Genomic DNA, 17,347 nt, shown 5'->3' on the forward strand with positions numbered 1-17,347 from the left:
CCCTGTTCGTGTGTTTTTAATAGACCAAATAATATAAATATCTGCTTCAATCTGAGGCCGTTTCTCCGCATAAGTGGAGGTGTCAGCCAGTGTCAGCCAGTGTCACCAGAGCGTAATACTACTCTGGGCAGTCAACTAATTTCCCTTGCTCTTGTTCTCTGCTCCCAGCAACCTTCTTTAGTACTTCATGTAAATCTTCCCACAGATTTTGCAATCAGCTGACATGAACAGCTGACATACTTTGAAAGATATTTCTTGCTGTAGAGTTTTAAATTAGCATTCTGGTCAAGACTGGTAAGTTAAACCTCAAGAGCCCAGGGTATTCTGGGAAAAACAAACCAACCAACCCCCAAACCATACTTTGTGGGCTTTCAAAACTAAAGCCCACATCATTTTAGTCTGTAACTAAAATCTGTACACCTTGTGAAGCTCTTGGCAGCTGCCCTTCTCCTGACAGTGTTACTCTCTGTATCATAACGCCTACCATGAGAGCAACTCACCTTTTGGAGGAAAAAGCATCTAGCTAAAGTTATAAAACTGCAACCAAATGCAGTTAGAATTCAATTATCTGAGCTAATGAGAAAGAAAGCAATGTCCTAGATCATCTAAAACTCACAAATTTGGCCTTAAACTATGACCTATGTAACAGAAGATTTACCTCACAAATGATGTCTTTCCCAAGTACTATTAGTTTTACTTTAATTTGTTCCCTGACCACCCATCAATTGAGAAGAAGATGACCTAGACACACATGAGGTAACAGAAGGAAACCAGACAATGAACCAGGCTTAGAAATAGTCATAAATTATCCACAGACAATAACATAAATGGCATTCTTGGGGTAAATTATCATAAAACAAAAGCTTTGTATATCTGAAAAATCAAATGTAAACACATTCCAAAACAGTGCTCATGAGTGAGAGTGTGTGTGTGTGTGTGTGTGTGTGTGTGTGTGTGTGTGTGATATACAGGTACTACCACAAGTGGATCTACCTGTACTGATAACTTCATGGAAACTATGGAAGGAATTCCCATTACAAATTTCTAGCTAGTTGACCTTTTAGTGGTGTTATTGCTTGGTTTAAAGTTTTACTTTCTCCTAAGAGGTAGAAAGACTAAAGGGTAAAAAGGAAAAAAAACAAAAAACAGACAACATTTATTATTTACAATGTACTATTATACCTCTGGTTACAAATGACTTGAGAATTAGCCTATTGTATAAAGCAGAATTTTTCAAAAATTTCCCCTCTGTAACTCACAGTAGAAATATATACATTAAAAAAAAAAGTTTCAGTATTTACTCTTACTGTGTACTCTTGATATTTTTAGTTCTATTGCATTTTTTCTTAAAAGCTGGTCATGATCCCCTATAGTGGATTTTACAAACCAGAAACAGGTCATAACTCAAAGTGTTAAAAAAAAAAAAAAAAAAGTCTGACAAAAAGGATACTAAAGAGTTTAGAGAAAATGACCAAAATTAACCTCAATTTCCCCCTAATATTGCTCGCATCACTGAAGTTAGGAAAAGGCAGTGGGTAGTTCCATACTGGTACTGTGAACAATGTAAGGTAATTAAACAAAATAAAAACAAGCTGTGAAATTTGTCCATAGTCTTTACCTTTAAATTATGTAAGCAGTACAATTTAGGGCAACTTAAAACTTCTGCAGTATTTCTGGGTATTTTCTAAGGCACTGACTCTCCTATGATCAGCTTTATAAGAATAACTCATTTTCCAGTCTTGGGGCCATTGCTTAAAGTCTATATAAGAAGAAAAAAAAATCAAAATATTTCTGTCTAAAATCTTAGCACAGAATTTGTGTTGGTTATGTCATTATGTCTACAACAATGACAAGAACTGTTTGCATCCATTAATTCTGTTCAAGTTTAATTCACCTCACAATAATATTATCATTCTCCTTCCTTCTGATCCACTTCCTCTAAATCCAATTATTGCTTCCAGCATATAAGAAGAGGAAACAGAGCTTCTTTTAAAACAAAGAACTCCTTAATCTGGTGCATTCAAGGACAAAATGCATTCTTAAATTATGTTATTTGAATGAACCAAGTAATTTGATAAAATCAAAGTATTCCCTTTCTCTTTACAGAATTTTACATAAAAGTAATAAATAAAAAATATTATTTATTTTTCAAATTCATACTACCCTCAATCTAGGAAGCAAGCCACTTTAAAGATAAAATTAAAGACACTACTGGTGGGAGTATATACTGGTTCACATATTCCAGGCAATTTATAATATATCAGAAATTTTATAATGCATATTCTTTTGACTAAGCAATTTCACCTGCAAGAATGTATTTGACAGATGCATTCATATAAGTATGCAAAGATATTTCCACAAAATGTTAATTCCTGCATTGCTTGTTTTTAAAGAAGCAACTGAAAACAACTTAAATATCTATCAATAAGGAATTAGGGTAAATAGAAACTGTAACCATTTTTTAAAAAGATAAAGCTATATTGCTAATAGGGAAAGGTGTCTAAAACACATTTTTAAGTGAAAAAGCCTTTCTGAAGAGGCATTCTCTCTTGATTCTCCTCCTACCTATCATATCCTTTCTTTCTCCTCCTTCAGTGGATGTGTTTCTTCTGCTTGCCTCATTAATGTCCATGTTCCCCAGGCCTTGGCTTCCTCATATTCTTATCCCTGAGAGATCTCTTCCCCATTTTGTTTGATATTATCTCTTCCCCATTTTGTTTGATAATTATATGTTCACTATGGCCAAACCTCTATCTATCTGTGGCTACCCAACCTCTGCCTACCCAACTGCCTTTTTGAATCTCTCTACCTGGATGTCCCAAATACAACTCATATCCTCCAGTTCCAAAACTGAAGTCAACCTCTACTCAAAGAACAAACAGAAACCACTTTTCTTATAATATTCTGAGTTCTAAGTCCGGAAATCTGAGTGTTACCTCTGACTGTTCCCTCTTTGCCATCTCCCTCCCTCAAATTAAATGAACCACAAATTAAGTCCTTAACAACTCTTACTGTATTTAATATCCCAAGACCAATATCGTATTTCAGGGCCTCATTATTTTTGGCCAGGATTCCTGTAGTCCACTTGAAACTCCTTATCTTAGCCATAGAGCTAAGACACTCCCTCTTTCCTCCACCCAGACAACACTATCCCCTGGGTTCTCCACTGGCACTACGTTACCTCTAGGTTGTCCCATATGCCACTTCTTCTAATTTACTATTCTTATCTGTCCAGAAAACCCATTTAATAAGCCTTCAAAACCCTACTCAGGCATAGAGTTTTTCTGTGAAGTGATATCACCAATATTTATCAAGTTATTATGCGATAGGAACTGTGCAATGTACTTATTCGTACACTATCCAATTTAATCTCAAACATCCATTTTTAGATAAAGGAACAGGCTCAGAGAGGTCAAAAAATCCGCTCAAGGTCCCACAAAGGGTTATGCAGCAGGACTCTAACATTAAAAAAATCAGTGTTCTTTTCATTATGTCAGGTTGCGTGTCTGAATTAATTCTTCTTTAGACCTATCTCTTTTATTACATTTAACAAAGTGAATCAAATTTATTTCCATGTTTTTCTCCTCTAGTAGGCTATAAACCAATGTGTCTCAATCTTAGCTTTGTATTAAGTATTTTTTAATAGAATAGATGGGCCTGAATATCTGTATTTAAAAAAAAAGTTTCAAAGATAATTCTGATGGTTAGCTAAGGTTAAGAACCACTGTGTTAAGCTTCCAGAGAATATAAATATTACTGGACTTTATAACTCTGGGAATAACATAAACATCTCTAAACTTCACTGCTGAACTCATTAATATAGGTAAATCAATGAAATAGTACTTTTTCTTACAAAAAGTTTTCCCTTACTTACAGTGATTTGATTGTACAAATATTTCTTAAAGTTCTGTCAGTACACATACATGAGAATATCACTACAAAATTTAACTCTCTTAAGATTTCAAAAACAAGGAGTTCAAGATAAATTAGTACTTTTCTTAAAAATGAATATTGGAAAAGTTCCTTAAAGGATCAAATTTAAATTACTGCACTAATCCTTGAAACATTTATAATTATCTATATAAATGTTATAGAATTCTTGGGGGAAAAAACCCCACATTTAAAAAATTAATCACAGTTTCACTTGAAGCTGAAACTAAGAAATGAATATGTGAACAGCAGCAACTACAGAAACTTTTCTCCACCTCGAGAAACCAAGGTCACTGGTTATCTGATTAAAATCTGTACATTTTATTCAGGTGTAACACTTGTACTGTGCTTCAAGTAAACTTCTGAAACTTAATGAGACAGAATGCTATCATCTGCTGGCTCATTATGATATAGAGGGAGGAGTCTGAAATATGCAAAGGAGTAAGAAGAAACCGTGATTTAACTACAAGTAAAAAGTAATGAATAGTCAAATATTGTTTGGCTTTAGCTAAGAGAAAATTTGAATTTGATACTTGAATCTCTTGTATAATTTTTTTTTTAAGGAACAAAGATGCTATTAAAAATATTCAATGTAAAAAGAGTTAGGGAGTTCCCTGGTGGCCTAATAGTTAGGATTCCGGGCTTTCGCTGCCATGACTCGGATTAGATCACTGGTGGGGGAACTGAGATTCCCACAAGCTGTGTCATATGGCCAAAAAAAAAAAGAGAGAGTTAAGTTATTTCTTAATGATAGGTTCGTTACCTTTTTTTTTTTTTTTTTTTTGGCGGTACACGGGCCTCTCACTGTGTGGCCTCTCCCGTTGCGGAGCACAGGCTCTGGACGCGCAGTCTCAGCAGCCATGGCTCATGGGCCCAGCCGCTCCGCAGCATGTGGGACCTTCGCTGATTGGGGCATGAACCCGTGTCCCCTGCATCGGCAGGCAGACTCTCAACCACTGCGCCACCAGGGAAGCCCAGGTTCGTTACTTTTTATAAATAGCTACTAAAAAATGAAAGCTTTAAGAGAGAAAATTAATCAATGCTTCAGATTTTGAGTGTTGCTATAGCAGACATGTTTTATCTGCAAATACTCCAGGTCAACATTTCTGCATGCACACAATAAACAATTATTATGCGAGATGATAAACCACAGCAAAACAGAAAATACTACAAAACTTAAGCAATGACCAAGAAGAAAACAACAACAAAAATGTCCACTTGGGAGGGTGGGTGAGGCAGGAATGTTATTCACTTAATCCATTTAAAAAACTGTGGTCTCATTAGGATGTATACAAATATTAAAGATCCTACTCCTAGAAGTCTTACTTTGAAAAGTATCATTTAAAGTCAGCATTTAAAGAATAAGAAGATATGACTTAGAATGATTTCTATTACCTAAACACAGAATTGTTAATAAAACTGAAACAGCGATGTAGGGTTTTTACATTTATTAAGTTTATTGTTAAGGACTTTACCTTTTTTTTTTCTTCTGCTCATCTATCTTATTTTCTAACTGCTGAGTACTGTTTATAAAATTGAAAGCTCTTGTTACTTGTACAGTATACCATCACATCATAAGCAAATTGGGGTAGTTTGACCTTTTCCTTTCCAATTCTTATGTCTCTTTTTCCTTATTGATTGTGCTGGCTAATGCCTCCAATACCAGATTTAGCAGTAGTGGTGACAGCAGGAATCTAGTATTTCCCCTTAATTAGGATACTGAATTAAGGTACTGATTTTTGGTTTGAGGTATATATGTTTTATCATATTATAGAATTTTCTAATAATTCTTATTTTAAGTTGCTTTGTTTAAAAAAATCAGAAGATGGGTTTTTAAAGTGACTTTTCAGTATTTATGGAGATAATTACATAATTTTTCCTTAGATCTACTAATGTAGCAAAAATACCAATACTTATTCATAAATATTCCCAGCTTGTTTGATGTTAGGGAAGCCCAGTTTGTTTTCTATTGCAGGAAAAAGGTATGTTTCCAAATAAATAAGAATTGTGTTAGATTATCTATTCAAATACATATAAGTCAAACAGAAGTATTTAACTTATTTGATCCAACTTACTCCTCACTTTCACTTTTACAAGTAGGCTTCAAAACAAACTGATATTTTCTTGTAAGTACTGAACATACTCAAATTAGTAGCATAAGTTCTTCCAGGTTTCATCTAGGCTCTGTTCTTACTCAACTCTCCCTCAAACAATCTCATCCACCTAAGGTTTAATTAGTACATTCTAGGACTCCCAGATTTCTCCCTGCAGCCCAGCCCTCAAACCTGAAACCCAGTCCAGCCAAGCCAATTCTCTACAGTCCTCTCCACTTGAGGTCCTCAAAGACCTGGAACTGGGCTTAAGAAGAACAGAAGCCAAGCTTTTCTTCCTCAAACTTGGTTCTCATCCAGGGCTCTCTAACCCTGGGCAGATGGCACCACCACCCACCCAGTCACTAAGCCAGAAACTTCAGAGCCATTCCTGACAAAGCTCCCCACCCTCCACTATCTCTAAAGAATTATTTTTATCTCATGAATCTCTCAACTTTGGAATACCTGTACCTCTTTCCAACTCTCCTGACTCCATTCTGGTGTAAGCTTCCATTATCTAAACTAGTCTCCCTGATTAGTATTCAATCATGCCCAACCCAAGTAATCTTTTAAAAAGTCAATTTGGGCTTCCCTGGTGGCTCAGTGGTTAGGAATCTGCCTGCCATTGCAGGGGACACGGGTTTGAGCCCTGGTCCGGGAAGATCCCACACGCCGTGGAGCAACTAAGCCTGTGTGCCACAACTACTGAGCCTGTGCTCTAGAGCCTGCAAGCCACAACTACCGGCCCACATGCCACTACTGAAGCCCGCGCGCCTAGAGCCCGTGCTCCACAACAAGAGAAGCCACCACAATGAAGGGCCCGTGCACTGCAATGAAGAGTAGCCCCTGGGGCTCACTGCAACTAGAGAAAGCCCGAGTGCAGCAATGAAGACGCAATGCAGCCAAAAATAAATAAATTAAATATATATATATATATATCTCATAAACAATCACAACAAATAAACTTAAAAAAAAGTCAATCTGTTCACATCAATCCCGTGCTTATGATAAAGATTTTTAAAAAATCTTTAATAAAGTCTAAGCCATTCCCATCTCTCCAACACAGATTCCTTCTCCCTTCCCCTATAGTTTTCAATGCTCTAAACTAGGCCTTCTTTCAGTTTTTGAAAGTCAGACAATAACATTCTTTTGTGCCACAAGGCCTTTGCACCTACAATCCTATTGCATAAAACATGCCCACACATGCTTCAATTCCTAGAAGAGGTATCAATTCCTCAAGTAAGTTTCCTAACACCCTCCCCCAACCTACTACACATATTTCTTTCAGAGCATAAGAACTGCAATAACTTATAGTCTGCAATAAAAAACATAATTTGAAAAATGTGCAAACTGAGTATACTGGAAAAAACACACTGACAGGTTTAAATGTAGGAAGTAACTTTAAGAACACTATTAACTTACTTTCTAGAACAATGAAGTTATCTTGCATTTCTTTTCCATAGGTAAAAATGTCATACTCTAGAGTAGCACTGTCCAATCAAAATACAATAAAGCCACATATACAATTTAAAATTTCCCAGTAGCCAATTTAAAAAGAGGTGAAATTAATTTAATATATTTTACTTAACCCAAAGTATCCAAAATATCATTATTTTAACATGATATCAATGTAAAATCTATATTTTACATTAGTTTTTGAAATCTGGTATTTTATACTTAATGCACATCTTACTTTGGACTAGCTTTATTTCAAGTGGCACATGTGGCCACTGGCTTCCGTACTGCACAACACAGTTCTAGAAAATAATATCCTATTTCTTGTACTTAAATAGAATCAGAGCTATTTTTAAAAGAGCATGACATTAAACAATTTTAACCTCTATCAACAAGGATATGGCTCACGTTTAAACCCTTCAAAAAATTTTAAATTATGCAAACATTCCATGCTACTGAAAAGCCCAAATTCAGAATAAAAATTCAGGTAAACAATTTAAAAACTGCATATTTATTGACCATCTGAGCAGATTACAGGAAGATGGGTGCTCTCGACTATTGCTAGTAGGAGTGATTTTATTACAACCTCTTAGAAAGCAATTGGTTTTCCCTTTGATTTAGTAACTCCACTTCTAAGACTCAGTCCTATGGAAATAACCAAATTACCTACAAATCTGTTCACCGAGATACAATATGATTCATTCATACATGTATGTGTGTGTGACACTCGTATATCCATAGGGAAAAAAACAAAACTAAATGTAAACCAAAATGTTTACAGTTATCTTTTTGTAGTGTGATGACTGACATATTTTTCTGTTATTCCTTTAAATATATATATTTATTGAGTGCTACTCTGTCCCAAGTGTTAAAACAGATGGATATTTGCCACTAAGAGGCATACCAGTTTTCTTTACACTTTCCACATTTTCCAAATTTTCTATAGTAAAAGTATATTACCCTTTCATAATTTTAATAACCAGAAGAATATGGAGTGAATGTTTTGGCCAAGTCAGCTGTAAGGGACATTTTTGAGTCAACTGGGGAAGAATTTGAATATGGTCTTGAATATTAGTTTAGATGAAAATTTCTTGAAGTGGTAAGGGAGTCTGACTAAATCAAAACAACCTACAAAACAGTCTGTATGATAAGATTTCATTCTGGTAAAAAAGTACACGTACATAAATATATGTGTGGAAAGATATGCACTGAACTGTTTACAGTGGGATTCCTGGGTAATGGGAGTGTAATTTTTTTTTTTGATTGACTATTTTCTACAATGCTTCTGTATGCTTCTGTAATGACTTTTTAAAAATTAAACTATACACACACACACACCTTACTGAGCATCTGCTACATACGATAGGTTCTATAAGGGGTAGGACTGAGTAATGGAGCCACAACCTTAAAGAAACTTATAATTAATTATGAGGACCAATATAGGAAGACAGTAAAAGTAATTAATACAAGGCAGAATATAAAGACCAAATAAAGTAAAATGTGGTTTTAAAGATTCTAAGAAAAAGATCTCACTTGACTGGAAAGAGTGGTGAAAATGAGAAAAAAAAACTTCATGAAAGAGAATTTGAAATGCAAAGGATTTTAATTAACAGAGGAAACGGCAGGCACTAAAGATAAAGCATGGGGCAACTGTCAAAGAGCAGGAAGTCATATCATAGAGTTTGGCTGGAATGTAGGATATATGAAGCGAGTAGGCAGTATGCCGGGAAAGTAGGCTGTGTGGGCCTTGACTTTTCAGAAGGGAGTATGTACCTCTGAAGTTTTTTGAGTTTAGCAATGGGGAAAATCTTACAGAGGTTCCAATTGAGTTTTTTTGAGTTTAGCAATGGGGAAAATCTTAGAGGTTCCAATTCTAGTAACTGTCCTATCACTTCTCATCATCTCTATTGCTACCATCTTGGTTCAAGCCACTACTATCATTCATTCATTCATTTATTTATTTTGCGTTACGTGGGCCTCTCACTGTTGGGGCCTCTCCCATTGCGGAGCACAGGCTCCGGACGCGCAGGCTCAGCGGCAATGGCTCACGGGCCCAGCCGCTCCGCAGCATGTGGGATCTTCCCGGACCGGGGCACGAACCCGTGTCCCCTGCATCGGGAGGCTGACTCTCAACCACTGCGCCATCAGGGAAGCCCTCATCTATTTATTTTTAACTTTTGATGTATTATTTATTTATTGAAATACAGTTTATGTACATATTATGTTAGTTTCAGGGGTACTACATACAGATTTGACATTTGTATTCATTACAAAATGATCATTTAGCTGTATCAGTCACCAACTCCTAATGAAATCTTCCTGCTTCCACTCTTGCACTCCTATAATCTACTTACTGTACAGCAGACAGACAGATCCTTTTTTTTTTTTTTTTTTTTTTTGTGGTACGCAGGCCTCTGACTGTTGTGGCCTCTCCCGTTGCGGAGCACAGGCTCCGGACGCGCAGGCTCAGCGTCCATGGCTCATGGGCCTAGCCACTCCGCGGCATGTGGGATATTCGCGGACCGGGGCACGAACCCGGGCACGAACCCGTGTCCCCTGAATTGGCAGGCGGACTCTCAACCACTGCGCCACCAGGGAAGCCCCGGGACAGATCCTTTTAAAAGACAGATTATGTCACATCTCTACTCAAAAACCCTGCAATAGCTTCCCATCTCACACAGTAAAAAACCAAAGACATTAGAATTTTTATGAAGCCCTACAACACTGTCCTCTCACACTCTAAATTTCTGATTCCAATACACAAACATGCATGTGCACACACACATATACAAATGCCAAGAAAGTGAAGTTCTATAAGGGCTATTTTTTTTTTAATTTGATCATTTCAGTGACCCTAGCACCTAGAACAGGGCCTGACATATAGTGAGTGCTCAATAGGTATCTGCTGTACGAATGAAAGGAAGAAAACACCATGATGTTAGTAGATATTTAACTGAAATGGTTTGTGGCATATTGTAAATATTTACATAAATAGAACATGCAGTGAATTTATTCTAATTTACTACTTAATTTTCCTCTGGAAACTACTCACCAAAATAGTGCTTGTAAATTAAGCTTTGAGCATACAGACAACCTTTAATTTATTAGCAAGTTTTCTCTGCGAAGTTTACTTAAGTTAGTTATTTGGAATAGGGGTGGTGGTGACTGAGGAGTGATAGGATGGAGTCTTAAATCTCCTATTTTTCCTCTTTTTTCACTTTTCCAAAACTCCTTACTTCCCTGCTTCTTCCCCACATATAGTGTCTTCCTTTTCTCTCTCCCAGGGAATACATCTAATCCAGACCTATAAGTCCTACCCTTGGCTAAGGGCAGAAATAGAAATTAGAAGTGTGATACAGGGCTGTTGAGATGGTTGGCAGCAATTAGAGAAGAGCCCAGGCAAGGGAAGTTACTGCAGAGGACCCCTGGGAGGGCAACAATTCTTAATTCAAATATTTTCAATTAAAAGTTCCTTATATAAAGGAAATCAACACAAAATAACACTAACTCCTTCCTGTCCTCTTTTTAAATATACACTGCTGAAGGATAAGAGTGATCCTTTTGTGTGTGTGTGTGGTACACGGGCCTCTCACTGCTGTGGCCTCTCCCGTTGCGGAGCACAGGCTCCGGACGCGCAGGCTCGGCGTCCATGGCTCACGGGCCCAGTCGCTCTGCGGCATGTGGGATCTTCCTGGACCGGGGCATGAACCAGTGTCCCCTGCATCGGCAGGCGGACTCTCAACCACTGCGCCACCAGGGAAGCCCCCTGATCCTTTGTTTTTAAATGAAAAACCTGAACTTTGTATTTTATTATGATTTCAAGCATACAACAAAGCTTAGAAAAATACATACAGTGAATGATCAAGTGCACACCACCTGGCTGTGTTAAATCTTAATCTTTACCAAATCTGCTTCAGATTTATTTTAAAGACAGTACAGTTATGGCTGAAAAACCATGGACTCTTCCTAGATCCCTTATTCCACTCCAGTTCTCCAGAGGTAACTTTTACTGATTTGGAATTTATCATTCCAATGCATGTTTTCATACTTTTGCTACACATTATTATACAATTCCCATAAACTATATCGCATTGGCATGTTTTAAAAACTATATAAAGAGTATATAAATGTGAAAAATAAAATTATTTTATCTTGGCTCTTACTTAACATCTCTGTGCCTAAGTTTCCTTTCTGAAAAGTGGGGATACCACCTCCTAGCTTACAGGGTTGTTGTGAGGACTAAATTAGTTAATATATTGCATATAAATCACTTAGAAAAGTATCTTGCTGGGAATTCCCTGGCGATGCAGTGGTTAGGACTCTGAGCTTTCAATGCCGAGGGCTTGGGTTCAGTCCTTGGTCAGGGAACTAAGATCCTGCAAGCCGCATGGCACAGCCAAAAAAAAAAAAAGAAAGAAAAGTATCTTGCTCACAGGAAGTAGTGTATATCAGTGTTAGTAACTATCATATAAAGTTGCAAACGAATCTGTGATTGTGTGTGTATATATGCGTGTGTATATATACTGATTGAGAAAAGATTAATTATCAAAGTGAAATGTATATATACTCCATATAACACCAGATATTTCCAAAATTGTGTAAAAACTAGAAATACTTATAAATTTCAGGCTGGAAAGGTTCACTAGCCTACTTAAAGAGGAATTGAAAGTGCTAAGCATAGAGAAAAGGGTATTTTTTAACTTACAAATTGTAGGTAAAATTAAATCAGAATATCAACGTTTGATTTAAATAATGTATGATTGTTTAAAAATGCCTAAAAATTTAATGTCCTCCTTTTATGAGTTTTTGGGGGTAGGCTTGGGAGAGAAGGGGTAGGGTAATCCTTCAATGAGATGCTATTCAAAGACTTCTTAGACTGTTAAGGGAGGCACTTTAGAATTTCACACAAAATAAAACATTATTTGATAAATTTCACTATTTTTCTGAACAAGTTTTTAACTTACTGTAAGTAGAAAAAAATTAAAGTTTAAAATGATGTTTTAAAATAGGATTCACCTAGATTACAAGATTTTCGTAGACAATTGGATTCTGCAAAATTTATCAATGCAATTGTGGATACATTTTTTTTGTTTTGATTATAGGATTATTTTTATAATAGTCTCTAGGTCAAAAGACCAGAAAACACTAAAATTTAATGTCCTACATATTATGTGAATATCTATGCTTTTAATAGATATCTAGAAAAAGGTGTCTATGCCTTGAAGATTAATAATATAATGATACATAAACAGAGGAATTTGATCTAATGAGCATTTAATAGGTAACATTTACTTGCCTAGATGTTTTACACAGGATATGCGTTTTAATACATGTGAAATATCATCGTGGACAAAATTTAGAAGACTACCTTAGATACTTTGTTTAAACACATCTACTTCTGCAAAGAATTAAAAATGAGTACTACAAAAGCCAATATTTAAGTTGGCAAAGCATATAAAATGTAGAGAAACTGTGTAGATTATGTCAACACAATAGCGTTGAAACAGTTGTTTCCCTTAGAGTTCAGCATATATCCATGTCTAAAAGGTTAACAGAAAGCAACAAATAAACGTAACATCAAGGATTAAACTGTCTCCCCCTCCCATCCTACCAAAAAAACTAAAACGTAGCTGGTGAAAGGGAAGATTAAAGTTCAAAAGTAAAGTTTTACTTTTCTTCTCCTAAAGTGAGAACTTTGAAACGGAACTACTGATTTTGTTTCATTTGCTCCCTAGTAAAATATTTCCATGTATGGGTTAGTCCCTCCCTCGGCCCCAATAGAAGATTCAGTGGGAAACCAAGTTGTAACTTGAATTAACCGACAAGAGAAAAACCTAGTCATTCTCAGCACTTTCCTAATGGTGAAAGGATCCTACCACCGTTCACCCTATACTCCGTCCCCTGCCCAAGCAAGACGTAGCACGTGCCAAACAGGACACTTAAAAGAATAATGGTCCAACTTTTCGCACGCCGTCTGGGGAGGGGACGCAGACTATTTCTTGAGGAGTGCAAGAAGGAAGCAGAAAAGGTCCTCTCAGGAAGGGATGATGGACCTTTGGTGCCGTCTCCTCTGCCTGTTGGAGGACTCAAAATCCGCTTGCTTCAGAGACCCTAGGAAGCATCACATTCTGGTCGAGGCTGGCCTAGGGCCTGGGCGAAGCAGTCAGTGTTTACACCTGTCACGAGGGAGGGAGAGGTAGAAAGAGGAAGCCGGAGCAAAGCCCCAAACTTCTCAACAAGCTCCCGGGAGGGAGCGGCCGGTACGGAGCTGTGGGCAGGTGGAAGCTGCGGGGTAGGGCGAGACGGTGGCGGCCGGGGACGTTGGAAAGGCTCTCACTTCCCCGGCCGGTGCCCGGGATGGCAAGGAGGGGCCGTGTGCTTCGGGCGCCGCCGCCGGCGTCCCCGCACCCGCCGTGGAAGAGGACAGAGCCCGGAGCGCGCAGGCCCGCAGAGCCGGCACCGTCCCCGCAGCCCCCAGCTCCGCGGCAGGTGCCCCCGGCCCGGGCGAGGATCCGGCCGGTGGGTTGGGCCGGGTCCCCCATCCTCTTTCCCCCGCGCGGCTGGGGGAACGGAGCGGTGGCGCTTACCTGGCTCGTCCGGGGCGGCCTCGATGGGCATGGCTCAGGGGCCCGAGGAGGAACTGGCTCCCCGGAGAAGGACCGGTTATTCGGACGCGGAGCTGGTGAGAGCGGAAGGCAGGCTGCTCTCAGCACTGTCAGCGAAGCAGCGCCATGGACGCCCACCCGGAGTTTCAGCGCTGCCGCGAGACCCCCATCCCATTACCCTCCGCCCTCTTCCGCCGCCGCCGCCGCCGCCGCCTCCACCTCCTCCTCCGCGGAGACCCCCCGCCCACTCCACACACTCTCCCATCATGCAGCGGGAGAACCGCTGCCGCCGACACGTCACTTCCGGGCGCAGGTGGCTAGGTCGGGGCCGGGCGATGGTGAGTGCTGGGGGGGTGGAGGGGAGGACACTCTGGGGGAATCAGTGTCACAGTACGCTTACCCCTGCGCAGGCGCCGTCGCTCAGAGCGCCGGCAGCCATTTTGGGTGCGGGCAAGCTGCCCTTTTTCTTGACTTCCTCCGAGTCATCGAGCTGTGAGGGGGAAAGAAGTACTCTCGCACTCCGCGGCTCCTGAAGCAGCGCTCCGGGAGAGGGACAGGTGCTCCTCAGCCGGCTAACATCAACGTTCAGCTCAGGACCGAGTTAAGTCTCTTGCTCTCTAAGTAAAAATTGCAAAGGTTTTGAAATACGGAGCCCTATCTTCTCCACCAAAAACCTACTGGAGAGCACTTATCAGCTTGCCCTTTTCGCCCCGAAAAACGACTTTTTCGTTCACCGTCTAAGTCCCTTCCTCTTTCTAATTTAAGCTGACAGAAGAGGAAGCTGACATATTGAAATAACAAAGAAGAATTAAATCAAATTTAAAATGGAAAACAAGAGGGAAAGCAGCTGCCGAACTGACAAATCGTCTTCGAGACCAACAAAAAAAAAATTGGGGGATTTTGCTAACGTATTGAGACGGTGGTCATTTTTCATAGATGCTGCGGAAGACTATTCGATGAAACTAAAGAAATCAAATCAACTTCCGTGTTTCTTTAACAGCGGTCATAACATTTTTCTATCTTCAGTTTTGGTCATTTGCATTTTTACAACCTTTCCCCTTCCTTTGTAATGTAGAACACCGGCCACTGTAAAAACCAGACCGCCAGGCTGCAAGGATTATTGTTATCGTCCGGGATGATGAGCCCGGGGGTCCTATCCTGCAATCCTGAGCCCTACCGCGTGCTCATTCTACTCACTTTTGCCAAACCTGCACCGGCAATTTGAATGATTTAAAATCGTTCCGGAATAGCAAAGCTCATCAGCTACGCAAAGAAACAAGGTTGGAAAACACCCCCTCAGTCACAGGGAAGTGGCCACCTTTTGAGTGGAGGAATTATACAAATCAGGGGAAGGATAAGGACAAAAGCAGTTCATCAGGGTTGATCCCGCCTCTGCAATGTTCTAGACAACTTGGAGCGCTAAAGTAGACACGCATTTGTCTCTTTACAACTCAGTCGCTGTAAGATATACGGAGACTGCATCACTTTAAATTGGAGTACCAATTGCTTTGTGGAGATGCTGGATTTTTTGTTATTGCTCAGTCACTAAAGCAAGAAAAATCTATATAGTTTGTCAAATTTAATCCTATTGTATTTCGCCCCCTGCTGGTTTTGCTTGTGTGCAACCATATATATATGCTATATACGCGATATATATATCGCTATTATTGACCAGGAAGGAAAGAAACAAAAATATTTGTGTGTGTTTGTATAGATACTGGAAATGAATTGATTTTAGATGAACACATGCTTGTTCTAATTTGATAGCTCAACTAAACAGAAATATCAGAATAAGAGCATATGACAAAATCCTAAAGCAGACCCTACATCAAGAAAATGTTTAAACGGAAATAATAAATTTAAACATCAAAATATTAAAAAGAAAACTGCGTTCAGAAAAATATCTTCCTAATTTCTTACATAACATATGATTACAAAATGATGATTTTTGTCAAGTAAATGCAGGAACCAATTCTATTAACTTAAGGACAACAATACAGAAATCAGTGTCCAACGTTGTATATAGAAATTGAGTCACTGTTTGGCCAGCTGATTTGTGAGCAATCAACCAACTTGTAATTGGTAATCTTACACATAATTCTGAAGACAGCATTCCAATGCTTATGAAATTGTATTACAAAAAGAAAGTATCTCTGAATGTTTTGAAGATGATGAAAACATTAACATTCATTGTATTTGCATCCAATGATAGTATTGTTTTTATTTGCTTTTTAAAAGTTATGACCAGGGCTTCCCTGGTGGCGCAGTGGTTGAGAGTTCCCCTGCACTGGCAGCAATGTCTGGAGAAACTTTTGGTTGTCACAACTCGGGTGGAGGTGCCACTGGCATCTAGTGGGTAGAGACCAGGGATGCCATTCAACATCCTGCCATGCAGAGGGTGGCTTCCACAACAAAGAATTATTCAGTCCAAAATGTCAGTAGTTGCTAGGTTGAGAAATCCTGCTCCAGGCCACCCTGAAGCTGCCAGGTGCTACTGTACTGCTTTGGCTAATTCTGTCCACTGGGTCTGTTAATCCTGGGCCCCTCAAGTGTCTGCTACTGCACCTAAAAACGTAAAAGCACTCCAGGAGCCAAATTTCTGCACCAGCTTTCCAGAGGATTCCTTACTGCCATTTTGGGCTTCTTCTGGTGTGTTAGAGCTGACAGAGACAATAATTTTGGTGTTCTGGCCTCTGGGCCCACTTAAGTACACCAGACCCTAAATTCTCACAGCTCTGTAGCTCCCATGAAGTAAATGTTGCTGTACTGCTTTCCTTGTTAGAAAATCAGGCCAGACTTCTCCCAGGATGGGGCAAGAAAGACTTGTTCAGGGGCTATGCTGGGATCTTTCTCTTCTCTAAGCTAGAGAAGAGGACTTGTCTTCAGATCCCAGAGAGGGTCTTTTCCTCCCTTCATTAATACCATCAAGATGAGTGTCTCTCAGGTGAGCAAGTAAGCCTGAAGCTTAGGGCTCAGAAGCAGACAACATCCCTGTGGGCTGGTTATCATTCCTCTCCACACCTTTAGTCCTGCCATGACCCTGTCTTAGACTATTTTGCCTCATGAAGCTGGCGTATATTATTTTTGCTTTCCCCTCCCCAAACTAAAAGACAAAGACGATTGGCCACAATGAGCCTGCTGATATGATGCAATGTGAAGTACACAGATCACAGATGAAACATACAGATCACGGAAGTACACAGTATTCTTGCCAAATATATTTAGCCTGAATCTAAATAAGCCTTTAAATCTATGTTCCATTTTACA

General features: G+C 39.2%; 2 protein-coding genes across 7 annotated transcripts in view; one reads left to right on the forward strand and one right to left on the reverse strand.

Annotated features, from left to right (window-relative positions):
• AFTPH (aftiphilin) overlaps window positions 1-14,285 on the reverse strand; it is a 64,248-nt gene extending 49,963 nt beyond the window's left edge. For 3 of the 6 annotated variants that reach the window (XR_009544031.1, XM_060168745.1, XM_060168744.1), the window contains exon 1: window positions 14,063-14,285. The gene's annotated coding sequence lies outside the window, so the exon portion shown is untranslated. The remainder of the gene's footprint in view (window positions 1-14,062) is intronic. The other 3 variants (XM_060168743.1, XM_060168741.1, XM_060168742.1) reach the window with 1 other exon arrangement.
• Window positions 13,678-16,566, forward strand: LOC132531153 (WASH complex subunit homolog 1-like). Its single transcript, XM_060168746.1, has 2 exons — window positions 13,678-14,418; window positions 15,156-16,566. Exons 1-2 carry the CDS (start codon window positions 14,086-14,088, stop codon window positions 15,303-15,305), a joined length of 483 nt encoding a protein of 160 aa, XP_060024729.1. The 5' UTR covers window positions 13,678-14,085; the 3' UTR covers window positions 15,306-16,566.
• Window positions 16,567-17,347: the final 781 nt, after the last annotated feature.

Source organism: Lagenorhynchus albirostris, chromosome 13 (assembly GCF_949774975.1).
Source record: "Lagenorhynchus albirostris chromosome 13, mLagAlb1.1, whole genome shotgun sequence".
In the NCBI taxonomy this organism is placed as follows: Eukaryota; Metazoa; Chordata; class Mammalia; order Artiodactyla; family Delphinidae; genus Lagenorhynchus; species Lagenorhynchus albirostris.

What these genes read in the sequence shown, in the direction of transcription:
- LOC132531153 (XM_060168746.1), top strand. Translation starts at nt 14,086, where the DNA reads ATGGGCATGGCTCAGGGGCCCGAGGAGGAACTGGCTCCCCGGAGAAGG. An exon ending in TAGGTCGGGGCCGGGCGATG is followed by an intron (nt 14,419 to 15,155) that starts GTGAGTGCTGGG and finishes TTTGTAATGTAG; the next exon opens with AACACCGGCCACTGTAAAAA.